Consider the following 12,480-nt stretch of genomic DNA (forward strand, 5'->3'; position numbering starts at 1 on the left):
CATCTTTCCCATAATGTGGTGCCCACAACTGTACATGCTACTCCAGCTGAGGGCCAACATGTGTCTTGTACAAATTCAGTATCAACTCCATAGTCTGTAGTCTGTGCCACTATGAATAGAGCTCAGAACACTGTCTGCTTTATTAACTGCTGTTTGCACCTGCCTTACAGTGACCTGTGCACAAATACACCAGATCCTTCTGCCCTGCACCCTCTTTATAATTGTACCCCTTATTTTTCTTGCTTTTTGGTGTTTTTTTCTATCAAAGTACGTAGCCTTAAAATTCTCTGCATTGGACCCCATCTGCCACTTCACCAACACGTCAATGTACTTTTGGAGTTCCAAACTGATCCCTTGATGGTTTATAATTCTTCCTAGTTTTGTCTCATGTGAACTTTGAGATTGCTCCTGCAAATCAAGGTCCAGGTCATTAATCTTTATTAGGAATGTATCCTGAATCTATCTCAACAGCAGCCCCTGGGGAGCTCTACTACAAAGCTCCCTCCAACCTGAAATGTATGTGTTGACCATTACACAGTTTCCTGTCACTCTGCCAATTTTGTATCTATGTTCCTGCTGACACACTTTTCAATCCATGAGCTATAACTTTCTTCACAAGTCTGTTGTGAGGCAACGTATTAAAGTCCATGTGCACCACATCAACAGCATTGACCCTTTCTATTACCACTTCAGAATCTCTAGCTAGTAGATGAAACACGATTTCCCCTTTTAGAAATCCTCTTTTACTCTGAATTCACCTATTGACTTAACTATTCTCTATGCTAGTACCATGTGGTTAATAATAATTGAAACAAATATGTGATTAACTTCATTTTTTTGCTAAGGGGGATATCGTGATAAATGAATGTACCATCCTCTGGTTTATTAGCCAATTATCTTAAATTGCTACCTCATTCATACGGCAATGTGAGGTGGCAGAGGGGCCACACCTGGAGTTCTGTGTACAGTTTTGATCTCCTTACTTGAGAATGGATTTATTGGTACTGGTGGGTCTGCAGAGGAAGTTCACTAGGCTGATTCCAGAGTTGAGAGAGTTGGCTTATGGGGAGAGACTGAGTAGACTGCGACTATACTCTTCTGAATTTAGAAAAATGATGGGGGACCTTATTGAAACGTATAAGATTATGAAGGGAACAAATAAGATAGAAGTAGGGAGGTTGTTTTCCACTGGCAGGTGGAACTAGAACTAGGGAGCATAGCCTCATAGTTCAGGGGAGAAGATCTAGGACTGAGATGACGAATTTCTTTGCCCAAAGGGTTGTGAATCTGTGGAATTCCCTGCCCAGTAAAGCAGTTGAGGCTATCATGTTGAATGTTTTAACGCAAGATAGATTTTTGAAGAGGGAAGGAATTAAGGGTTATGGTGAGTGGGTGGGTAAGTTGAGCTGAGTCCACGAAAAGATTAGCCATGATCTTATTAAATGAAAGGGCAGCTGTGTGGGGCCAGATAGCCTCTCCCCCCCCCCCCCCCCCCCCCTGCCATGTTCTAAAAGGTAGTTCATTCACCACTTTCAGAAGGGAATTGGATTTATTCATTGAACAGGAAAGAGCAAGGTAGTTGCTAATTGGTTAGCTTTCAAAGAACTGGAACAATTATAATGGGCTGAATGGCCTCTTCATCTGCCAATAAAATCACTATCTGTATGGGCTTTGGTTTGTGTGTGTCATCTTCCCATCTTATTCTAGTTCCCCTAAAGTTGCAGAATCTCGCTTGAGTTTAGTCCCATGATACTGATAGCCCTCAGCAGCCCAGCATCTGACCAACTTCTGACAAATCCATTAGAAATCTTTGTGGAGTTAACAAGCAGATCAGAAAAGGAAGAGCCAGTGGATATGATCTATTTGGACTTTCAAAAGGCCTTTGACCAGGTGCTGCCACAGAAGGCTGCAAAACAAGAGCCCGAAGTGTTCAAGGCAAGGTACTGGCATGGATAGAAGATTGTCCGACTGGCAGAATGCCTGAAGAGTGGGGATATTGGAGTCTTTTTCAGTATGGCATTTGGTGACTAGTGGAGTTTGGCATGGATCAGTGTTGTGACCACAACTATTCATATTATGCCTTAATGATCTGGATGAAGGACCTGAGGGCATGATTGCCAAGTTTGCAGATGACACAAAGGTAGGTGGAGGAACAAATAGAGTTGAGGAAGTGAGGAGGCTGCAGAATGACTTGGATAGGCTAGGAGAGTGGGCAAAGAAGTGGCTGATGGAATATAGTGTAGGAAAGTGTGAGATTATGCACTTTGATCGGAAGAATAGAGGCATGGGCTATTTTCTAAATTGGGAAAGGCTTTGGAAATCTGAAGCACAAAAGGACTTAAGAGAATCCTTTCGTAGGACTCCTAAGGTTAACATGCAGGTTCAGTTGGTGGTTAGGAAGGCAAATTTAATGTTAGCATCTTGAAATGGCTAGAATACAAGAGCAGGAATGAAATGCTGAGGCTGTATAACGTTCTGTCAGACTATGTTGGAATAATGGGAACAGTTTTAGGCAATGTACCTAAAGAAGGAGGTGTGGGTGTTGGAGGAGGCCGAGAAGAGATTTAACAAGAATAATCTGAAGATGAAGGAGCAGTTGAGGATTCTGGGTCAGTACTCAATGGAGTTTAGAAGGATGAGTGGGTATCTGATTGAACCTGACAGCATACTGAGAGGTCCGGATAGAGTGGACATGAAGGCGTTTCCATTAGTAGGTGAGATTCAAGGGAGCCTCAGAGTGAAGTGATGACCCTGTAGAACTAAGATGAGAACTCTTTCTTCAGTCAGGGTAGTGAATCTGTGGAACTTACTGCTGCAGAGAGCTGTGGAGTCCAAGTCATTGAGTGTATTGAAGACAGAGAGGTTCTTGCTTAGTAAGGGGATTAAGGGTCATGGGGGGAAGGCGGGAGGTGAAAGGCAGGAGAATGGCGTTGAGAAACATAACAGCTATGATTGAATGGCAGAGCAGAATCATTGGGCTGAATGGCCTAATTCAGTTCCTATGCCTCATGACCTTATGTCCCACACAAATCTGTGATCATAGTTGTTTGACGCAGGGAGTCGCTTCAGGGTCACTTAATATAGAACGTTACAGCACAGCATCGGCCCTTCGGCCCTCGATGTTGTGCTGACCTACCATACCAATCTGAAGCCCATCTAACCTACGCTATTCCATGTACATCCATATGCTTATCCAATGGCAACTTAAAATTGGCGAATCTACTACCGTTGCAGGCAAAGTGTTCCATTCCCTTACTACTCTCTGAGTAAAGAAACTACCTCTGACATCTGTCCTATATCTTTCACCCCTCAATTTAAAGCTATGCCCCCTCGTGCTCACTGTCACCATCCTAGGAAAAAGGCTCCCCCAATCTAACCCTCTGATTATCTTATATGTCTCAATTAAGTCACCTCTCAACCACCTTCTCTCTAAAGAAAACAGCCTCAAGTCCCTCAGCCTTTCCTTGTAAGACCTTCCCTCCATACCAGGCAACATCCTAGTATATCTCCTCTGCACCCTTTCCAAAGCTTCCACATCCTCCTTATAATGTGACCAGAACTGTACGCAATACTCCAAGTGCGGCCGCACCAGAGTTTTGTACAGCTGCAGCATAACCTCTTGGTTCCGGAACTCAATCCCTCTATTAATAAAAGCTAAAACACTGTATGCCTTCTTAACAGCCCTGTCAACCTGGGTGGCAACTTTCAAGGATGTGTGTACATGGACACCGAGATCTCTCTGCACATCTACACTACCAAGAATCTTACCATTAACCCAGTACTTTGCCTTCAGGTTACTCCTGCCAAAGTGCATTACCTCACACTTGTCTGCATTAAACTCCATTTGCCACCTCTCAGCCCAGCTCTCGAGCTTATCTATGTCTCTCTGCAACCTACAGCATCCTTCATCACTATCCACAACTCCACCGACCTTAGTGTTGTCTGCAAATTTACTAACCCATCCTTCTACGCCCTCATCCAGGTCATTTATAAAAATGACAAACAGCAGTGGACCCAACACCGACCCTTGCGGTACCCCGCTAGTAACTGGACTCCAGGATGAAAATGTACCATCAACCACCACCCTCTGTCTTCTTTCAGCAAGCCAATTTCTGATCTAAACTGTTATATCTCCCACAATCCCATTCCTCCGCATTTTGTACAATAGCCTACTGTGGGGAACCTTAGCGAACGCCTTGCTGAAATCCATATACACCACATCAACCGGTTTACTCTCATCTACCTGTTTGGTCACCTTCTCAAAACTCAATAAGGTTTGTGAGGCACGACCTACCCTTCACAAAACCTTGCTGACTATCCCTAATCAAATTATCCTTTTCTAGATGATGACAAATCCTATCTCTTATAACCTTTTCCAACACTTTACCAACTTGACAGCATTTAGAAGAAAGGCAAGGTTTTCCTCCCAGAATGTTGAGGCCAATTGAATTGTCTCCTTTTATTGTTTGATCTGAGACCAGCCACTTAAGAGATTTGACTGACTGGGAGTTAAATTTAATTTTGTTGATGTTATCATCTAGCAAAGCAACAAAAATGATATGGCATCGACAGTCCCTGAAAAAGCATTTCACCCAGATCAATAACCAATGACAATTTGCATGTGTACCATTTAAGAGACAGGCAGGATTTAAAGGCTCTTTGTACAATGTATGTGCAGACATGATGAGAATAATGAAATGTTAATATGCAAGAACATTTGTGTGTACTTTATATTGTCTCAATATATTGACTGTTTTTTGGAAGATTATGTTCTCGTTACATTTATCTTTTTTCATTACATTTAAAGCACAGTACTGTGCAGGAATAAGCCCTTCAGCTCACCTAAACTGAGCTGGCACGTGATACCTTTCCAAACTAAAAATTTTTTGCCTTTACGCCATCCGTAACCTATTCCCTGCCTATTCCTATATCTGTCAAGATGCTTCTTAAACGTTGCTATTGGATTGCCTGCACTCGCACTTCTGGCGGCATGTTTCAGACACTTACTACTGCCTGTGTTGGAAGGTTTGAAAAAAAAACTTTTCTCTTACATATCCTTTTAATCTTCTCTCCAATGTCCCCGATGGCAGGGGAATTGAATTTTAAAGCCGCAAGGTTATGCTGCAGCTCTATCAAACTCTAGTTGGACCACACTTGGAATATTATGTTCAGTTCTGGTCACCTCATTATAGGAAGAATGTGGAAGCTTTAGGGAGGGTGCAGAGGAGATTTACCAGGATACTGCCTGGACTGGAAAGCGGGCCGTATGAGGAAAGGCAGAGGGAACTCGGGCTTTTTTCATTGGAGCAAAGAAGGACAAGAGGTGACTTGATTGAGGTGTACAGGATGGTGAGAGGCATAGATAGAGTGGATAGCCAGAGACTTTTTCCCAGGGTGGAGATGACTATTACGAGGGGACATAATTTTAAGGTGATTGGAAGAAGGTATAGGGGAGATGTCAGATGTAGGTTCTTTACACAGAGAGTGGTGGGTGTGTGGAATGGGCTGCCAGTGATGGTAGTGGGGTCAGATATATTAGGGACATTCAAGCCACACTTGGATAGGCACATGGATGATTGTAAAGTGAAAGGTGCGCAGGGTAGTTTGACCTTAGAGTAGGATAATGGGTTGACACAACATCGTGGGCCGAAGGGCCTGTACTGTGCTGTACTGTTCTATGTTCTGTGTCCCCTAGTAATGGACATTTCTATCCCGGGGGAACAAAACACTAACTATCCGTTCTGTCCCTACCTGTCGTAATTTTGTAAACTTTGCCCCTCACCCTTCGATATTTGAATGAAACTAAGTTTACCCAATCTCTCCTCATAGTTAACACCCTCCAAACCAAACAGCACCGTGGTAAACTGGCTTTGTACCATCTCCAAAACCTCCCCATCCTTCCAGTAGTGTGGCGACCAGAAGTGTACACAATATTCCAAATATGGTGTAGCTAAAGTTCTGTACAGCTGGTTTCCACCATTTACCTTTGCTTTTTGTACATCAATAATTCATCATGAGCTGATTTCAATCGTTTCAATAGTTGTAAATGCCATAAAAATTAGTGCAAATGTCAGCACCCTCCAATAATTAAGTTCATTAGATTCACACAAGGTACCAGTTCTTAGCTGGACTTCAAAGAAGTTATTTTTGTTTTGGCAAGAACATCCTTTTCGGTTTTCCTCCTGTGACAAATATGCTAATTCTTGGTGTGGTGCAGTCCCACCAGAACCTAAGATGAATGGTTGCCACCAGATTATGGTCAGTTAACTTGATGAACTGAGAATCAAACATGAAACTTTGCTGGCCTGAGTTTGCTCGATTCACATTTAACTAATTGAACCATTGGGAACACAAATAGAAGTTGTTCGAAAAACTCAGCAGGCCTGACAGCATCTGTGCCGAGAAAGCAGAGTTAACATTTCGGGTCCTCTGGAGAAGGGTTACTGAACCCAAAACATTAACTCTGCTTTCTCTCCACAGAAGCTGCCAGACCTGCTGAGTTTCTCCAGCAATTTCTGTTTGTGTTTCTGGTTTCCAGTGACTGCAGTTCTTTGGGTTTCTTCTGAATCATTGGTAAATTAGGCTAAATTTTTCAGGCTATGTGTATGGTTTCCAGAAGATGGTAATGTGATTTTAATGACTATGTCTCCATAGACCATTCAGATGCTGGAGAGGCTACTTCAAGGACGTCTTTGACCACAACATGTAATGACAGTTACCTGGGAGCAGTTGCAGAGGAAAGGAAACGCACATCGGGGGAGCTCCGCGATTTATGGAGAAAGGCCATTCTTCAACAGATACTGCTTCTGAGAATGGAAAAAGAAAACCAGAAACTACAAGGTTGGTGGGACTTTGATGATTACACTCCCTAATGTCCTACATCCACAGCCATACCTAACTTCTGTATGGGAAACCAAGAAAGCCTGTCACAGGCTAAGTATATTATTTTGTTGGGCTGGAGTAGTTTCAATAATTCTCAAAGACTACTGTCTGCAAAACACTTTCACTTTTCTTGGAACTGTACACATGTTGCAGTACACTCCCTAACGCTTGCTTCTGTCCAGGCCGACTCTCCTGGAATTTCAGATCACAAGTGTAAGACACTCCCTTCAATATGGGATTTTAGACAGTTACAGTTAATCTTTGATGGGACTTAATCTAAAATAGTCTATTCTACTTGTCTAAGATGCAGATGTTTCTTTTGCTTGTTCAAGTGTTAGTTTGGAATCTTTTAGTGGGGTTTCAGGCCAGGTAGTTCACTAACCCAGATATGTAGAGGAACTCTCTTGCTTCAGGCACGGTGGACCGTTGAGCTGCAACAGGGAATAAAAAAGTAATCCTCAAGTTATTATATAGCAAGGGAGAGCATCTGAGAGCAGATTTGTAGCTCTTTTTAAGCTTTGTATCTATTCCTTTAAACTCCAGTATTTATTCAGGCCATGAGCACCAGACGAATAAAAATAAAGAACTGCAGATGCTGTAAATCGGGAACAAAAACAGAAGTTGCTGGAAAAGCTCAGCAGGTCTGGCAGCATCTGTGAAGAGAAATCAGAGTTAATGTTTCAGGTCCAGTGATCATCTTCCTCAGACCTCAAGTTGTGTGCAGTAGGGAATGTTGGTGAGATGCAATTAGGGAAATAATGTAGTATGTATTATTTATATGTGAAGATGATTGTAGCACATCTAAGATAGTCTCTAGCCAATGTCTACATTTTAAAACTTGATATTTGGATGTAGCACATGTTAAATAGTTTCCATCTGCTCTTATGGGCTGCACTAAACCTGGGCCCAATTTCTCACTGAGTATTGTGTAAACCTTAAAAATGAGAGGTGGAGCTGAATTGACTTGTTTAAAGCATGAATGTTACACAGCATGTTTAATCAAGAACAGATCTCGGCTACTGATCCTGATGTAAATTTAAGATAAAAACAAATACAAATACAGAAAACTGTTGATAAAAATTGATCTTGTTTGGACACGATCTGAATTTCTGTACCAGGCGTAGAAACGAGAATGGGAAGTATGTAACCAAGCTCGTCAAATAAGTGATGCAAAATTAAAACTTTGGCTGGAATCTTCCCAGGCCCTGAGAGGCTTGGGCTATGGTGAGACATTCAGCAGAATCGCATGAGATGTCAAGCCATGCCTTTGTCGATGTCTGGAGCAACAAGTTGCATTTTCTAAGCTCAAGACATTTGAGACAAGTTTCTTGCTAGTGAATGGTGTCAGTCCTACTAACAGAGATTATTGCTCACACTTACCCTTGCTACTTGATAATCTCACCTCAATAATTTGCAAGTTACTGTTATCTCACTTGCTGGATAGAAACGTGACACCAACAATGCCCAACATGAAAGTCAGAACAAGCATCTTCATTCCAGTTTTCTTTTCTTTGCACTTCTGACATCTATCTTGGACACCCAAAGCCAATGTCTTAGGGTTTAGCCAGGGACAGTGGTTGACACAGTCTGTGTCTGTGATGTGGCACACACTAACTAGCATCTCAGCGCAATCATGGCACATCTCTGTTCACTCAGCCTGCAACTTGATCCACTCAATGAGGTCACTGTCTCTTTGCTCACAAACACACTCTCTGCTTCCACACAATGGAAGGCGCTGCATGCCTTTAAAGTGGTCTTTGTCTCAACCATGAACCTGCAGAATGCAGGCTGAAATGCTTTTCAGTGATATCCCCATGCATGTGGACTGCCATGTGCAAGGTAATGAAGTGCTAATCCTGGTCTCAAGCAATGGTGATCATGTCATTGGTCCTTGCAAATTGCAGGTAGACATTTGCTTGTAGCAGAAGGAAACCCTGGTGACCTGAAAGAGGCACTTGAGGACCATAACACACTCAGGCTAATGCGAGACCTTCTAGGGTGCACAGGGGCATGGGAGTGATTTCCCTCTCCACCTGAACTGCAAGTCTGTGCCGTATATAATGCTTTCCTTTGTGGGTGACTTGGGGATGAGAGGGAAAGGTATCAGTGCTCGTACAGCATTTGATCTGTGCTATTATCTGTCACTTATCTGGTAACACATTCATCAGAATAAGGTCCAATGCCACAGTGTCAAAATGAATCATTACATGGGCCTCCTTGTTGGAGTGCTCCATGTCCCACTATATGGAGGAGTATGTCTTGCCTTCATTAGTAAGGGATATGTATACTGACTGTTAAGGACCAGTTCTGATTCTTTTCCTCCTCACACAAGTTCGTTGCAAGGTTGACCAACACTTTGCTAAAGTATGATAAGATTCAGCCCTTGGTTTTTTGTACACATGAAGGAGCCCTAAACACAAGTTTACACTTTCTCTTAAGCAGGACATAGAAATAAAATTTCTGCCTTTTATTGTCTATATTCAGCCCAAATATCACAAATTGGTTTACTGTATCAAAATAAACAGCAATTTATTTTTAAATCCACATAGTGTTTTAAATCCCCAGATGCATTTAAACTCTGGTGACCTTGCCAATTGTTTTTGGCAGTGTCCCAGCATCTGTCCTCCAACACTTTGTGGCAGGCTAGGTGGAAAGTTTGATGTTCAGATGTTTCAGAAATTGTGGCTAGAATTGGACTTGGTCCTGAATCTCATGAAACCGAGCAGAGTTCCTAATCCCCACTGTATTCAGCAGGCAGGAAAGCCACTGGGTAATCTTTCCATATTTATATAAAGGAGGACACCTTGGAGTTTTGGCAGCTCTGCTTTATTGGTCAGTGCATTGAGTATAGGAGTTGGGAGATAGTGTTGCAGCTGTATAGGACATTGGTCAGGCCACTTTAGGAATACTGCATGCAGCCCTGGTCTCCCTGCTGTGGTTTAGATGTTTATAGTTTAGATTAAGTGATGAGAATGTGAGGTTGGGGAGCCAGAACTAGGGGGCATTGGTTTAATGTGAGAGGGGAAAGATTTAAGAGACCCAAGGGGCAACTTTTTTACAGAGGGTGGTACAGCGAGGAATGATTTGCCAGAAGTGGTGGTAGAGACGGGTACAGTTGCAACGTTTAAAAGGCATTTGGATGGGTAAATGAATTGGAAGGGTTTAGAGACTAGATTAATTTAGGATATCTGGTTGGCATGAATGAGTTGAACCTAAAGGTCTGTTGCCAGGCTGTACCACACTGATTGTTTTGTGAGGAGTTTGCACCACAATTCCTTATGCGTACAATCACTGATTTGTGCCAAGTTAGCTGACCTTGACAAAGTGGTGGAAGCAGTCTAATTGGGAACGGTTTCAGGAAATTCAACCAGGATTCCAAATTGCGTTTTCCGTCGTCTTGCCCTGCTGAAAGGTTCAGGCTCATGAACATTGGGAGCAACTAGAAACAGGTTTTGTGATTATTTCCTCCCACCCCAAGCCGCACCTCCATCTCCTACCTACTAACCTCATCCCACCTCCTTGACCTGTCCATCTTCCCTGGACTGACCTATCCCCTCCCTACCTCCCCACCTATACTCTCCTCTCCACCTATCTTCTTTTCTCTCCATCTTCGGTCCGCCTCCCCCTCTCTCCCTATTTATTCCAGTTCCCTCTCCCCATCCCCCTCTCTGATGAAGGGTCTAGGCCCGAAACGTCAGCTTTTGTGCTCCTGAGATGCTGCTGGGCCTGTTGTGTTCGTCCAGCCTCATATTTTATTATCTTGTGATTATTTCTGTTAGATAATAAAGTGCCTTTAGAGTCATACAGCACAGAAACACTCTGTTTGGTCCAACTAGTCCACAGCGATCGTGTTCCCAAACCAAAGTAATTCCACTTGTCTGTGTTTAGCCCATATCCCTCCAAAACTTTTCTATTCATGCCTTATCCAAATGTCTTTTAAATGTTGTCACTGTACCTGCATCCACCACTTCCTCTGGCAGTTCATTCTACACACAAACCACTTTGTTTTTAAAATAAAAGATTGCGCCTTACACCCTTTGCAAAACTTTCTCTTCTCACCTTAAAGAGATGCCCTCTAGCCTTGGATTCACCCACCCTAGGGATAAGATGCTTGCTACTCATCTTATCTATGCCCCTTATGATTTTATGAACCTCTATAAGGTCACTCCTCAATCTCCCATGCTCCATTGAAACCAGTCCCAGCCTATCTTTAGAGCACAAACCCTCCATTTCCAGCAACATCCTGGTAAAGCTTTTCTGATCCTCCTTCAATTTAATAGTATCCTTCCTATAGTAGGGTGACCAGAACTGCACACAGTATTCCAGAAGAAGCCTTACCAATGTCCTGTGCAATCTCAACATGATGCCCCAACTCCTATTCTTAGAGACTGAGCAAAGAAGGCAAGTGTGTTAAACACTGCTTTAACCACCTTGTATACATGTGATGCAAATTTCAATGAATTATGTACCTGACCCTTAGGTGTCTCTGTTCTACATCACCCTCATTATCATTAATTGTACAAATGCTACCTTTTGTTTTTTTAACTAAAATGCAATACCTCACATTTATCCAAATTAAGCTCCATCTGCCACTCCTCAGCCATTGACCCAATTGATCTAGATCCTTTTGTCATCTTCTTCACTGACGCTATACACCCAGTTTTGGTGTCATCTGCAAACTTATGAGCCACGCCTCCTATATTCTCACCCAAATCATTGATAAATTGACAAACAAAATTGTACTTGTGCTGTTTGAATGTTGATTCGTATGAAGTGTTAGGGTGTTAACCATAGCTCCAGGTGGAAGGAGAGAGAAGAAAATAAAAGCAAACTTAAAAAACAGGAACAAAAACAAAGTTGCTGGAAAAGATCAGGTCTGGCAGCATCTGTGGAGGAGAAAACAGTTAACGTTTTGGATCTGGTGACCCTTCCTCAGAACTGATGGTGGCTGCGAAATCGTCAGTTTATATGCAGAAAATAGGGAGGTGGGTGAGAAGAGAGAAAGACAGATGGACAGACAAAGGAGTTGCTAATGATCAGGCTGGGAGGGTGAATAGTTGTTAACGGGGACTGTTAGTGACTAACAACAGGGTGTGTACTGGCAGGCTATGTGGTAACAAGGCCTGGTTTGTGGGGTGGGGGACCCCAGGTTAGGGGGAGGAGTGTAGAGAAAGCGTGCAATGTAAAGGTAATAATTGGGAGTACAGTAAATCCAAAAGATTAGTCAAATTGCACATCAGCTATAAGTCTTGTGATTCAAAATCATCATTATTTAAGAAACGCACAAATATTTATACCAAGAATAATTTGGGAAATTTACAACAGTGTAAAAAATGCATCTGCTGAAAGTAAGCTTGTTTCCTAGGAATTCAAGCAAAATTGAGTTCAGTGGGAATTGGGGAAATCTCTCCACTGGTGACACTTATTGCATCAAGGAAAATAGTTGAGGTTGTTGGAAGCCAGTCATCTCAATCCAGGGATTTTGCTGCAGGTATTCCTCAGAGCAGTGTCTAAGCCTGACTGCTTCAGGTGATGATTAATAGTCTTTGCTGCATCCTCAGTCAGAAATGGGGATGTTCGCTGTTGACAGCACCAGCA

The 12,480-nt window shown here is 42.6% G+C and overlaps 1 protein-coding gene across 4 annotated transcripts in view; it reads left to right on the top strand.

Moving 5' to 3' along the window:
* tbc1d1 (TBC1 (tre-2/USP6, BUB2, cdc16) domain family, member 1) overlaps positions 1-12,480 on the top strand; it is a 260,206-nt gene that overhangs the window by 190,437 nt on the left and 57,289 nt on the right. For all 4 annotated transcript variants that reach the window (XM_048535085.2, XM_048535091.2, XM_048535100.2 and 1 more), the window contains one exon: positions 6,655-6,840. In XM_048535085.2, the coding sequence (XP_048391042.1) occupies positions 6,655-6,840 (186 nt within the window). The remainder of the gene's footprint in view (positions 1-6,654; positions 6,841-12,480) is intronic.

Source organism: Stegostoma tigrinum, chromosome 1, assembly GCF_030684315.1.
Source record: "Stegostoma tigrinum isolate sSteTig4 chromosome 1, sSteTig4.hap1, whole genome shotgun sequence".
NCBI lineage: Eukaryota > Metazoa > Chordata > Chondrichthyes > Orectolobiformes > Stegostomatidae > Stegostoma > Stegostoma tigrinum.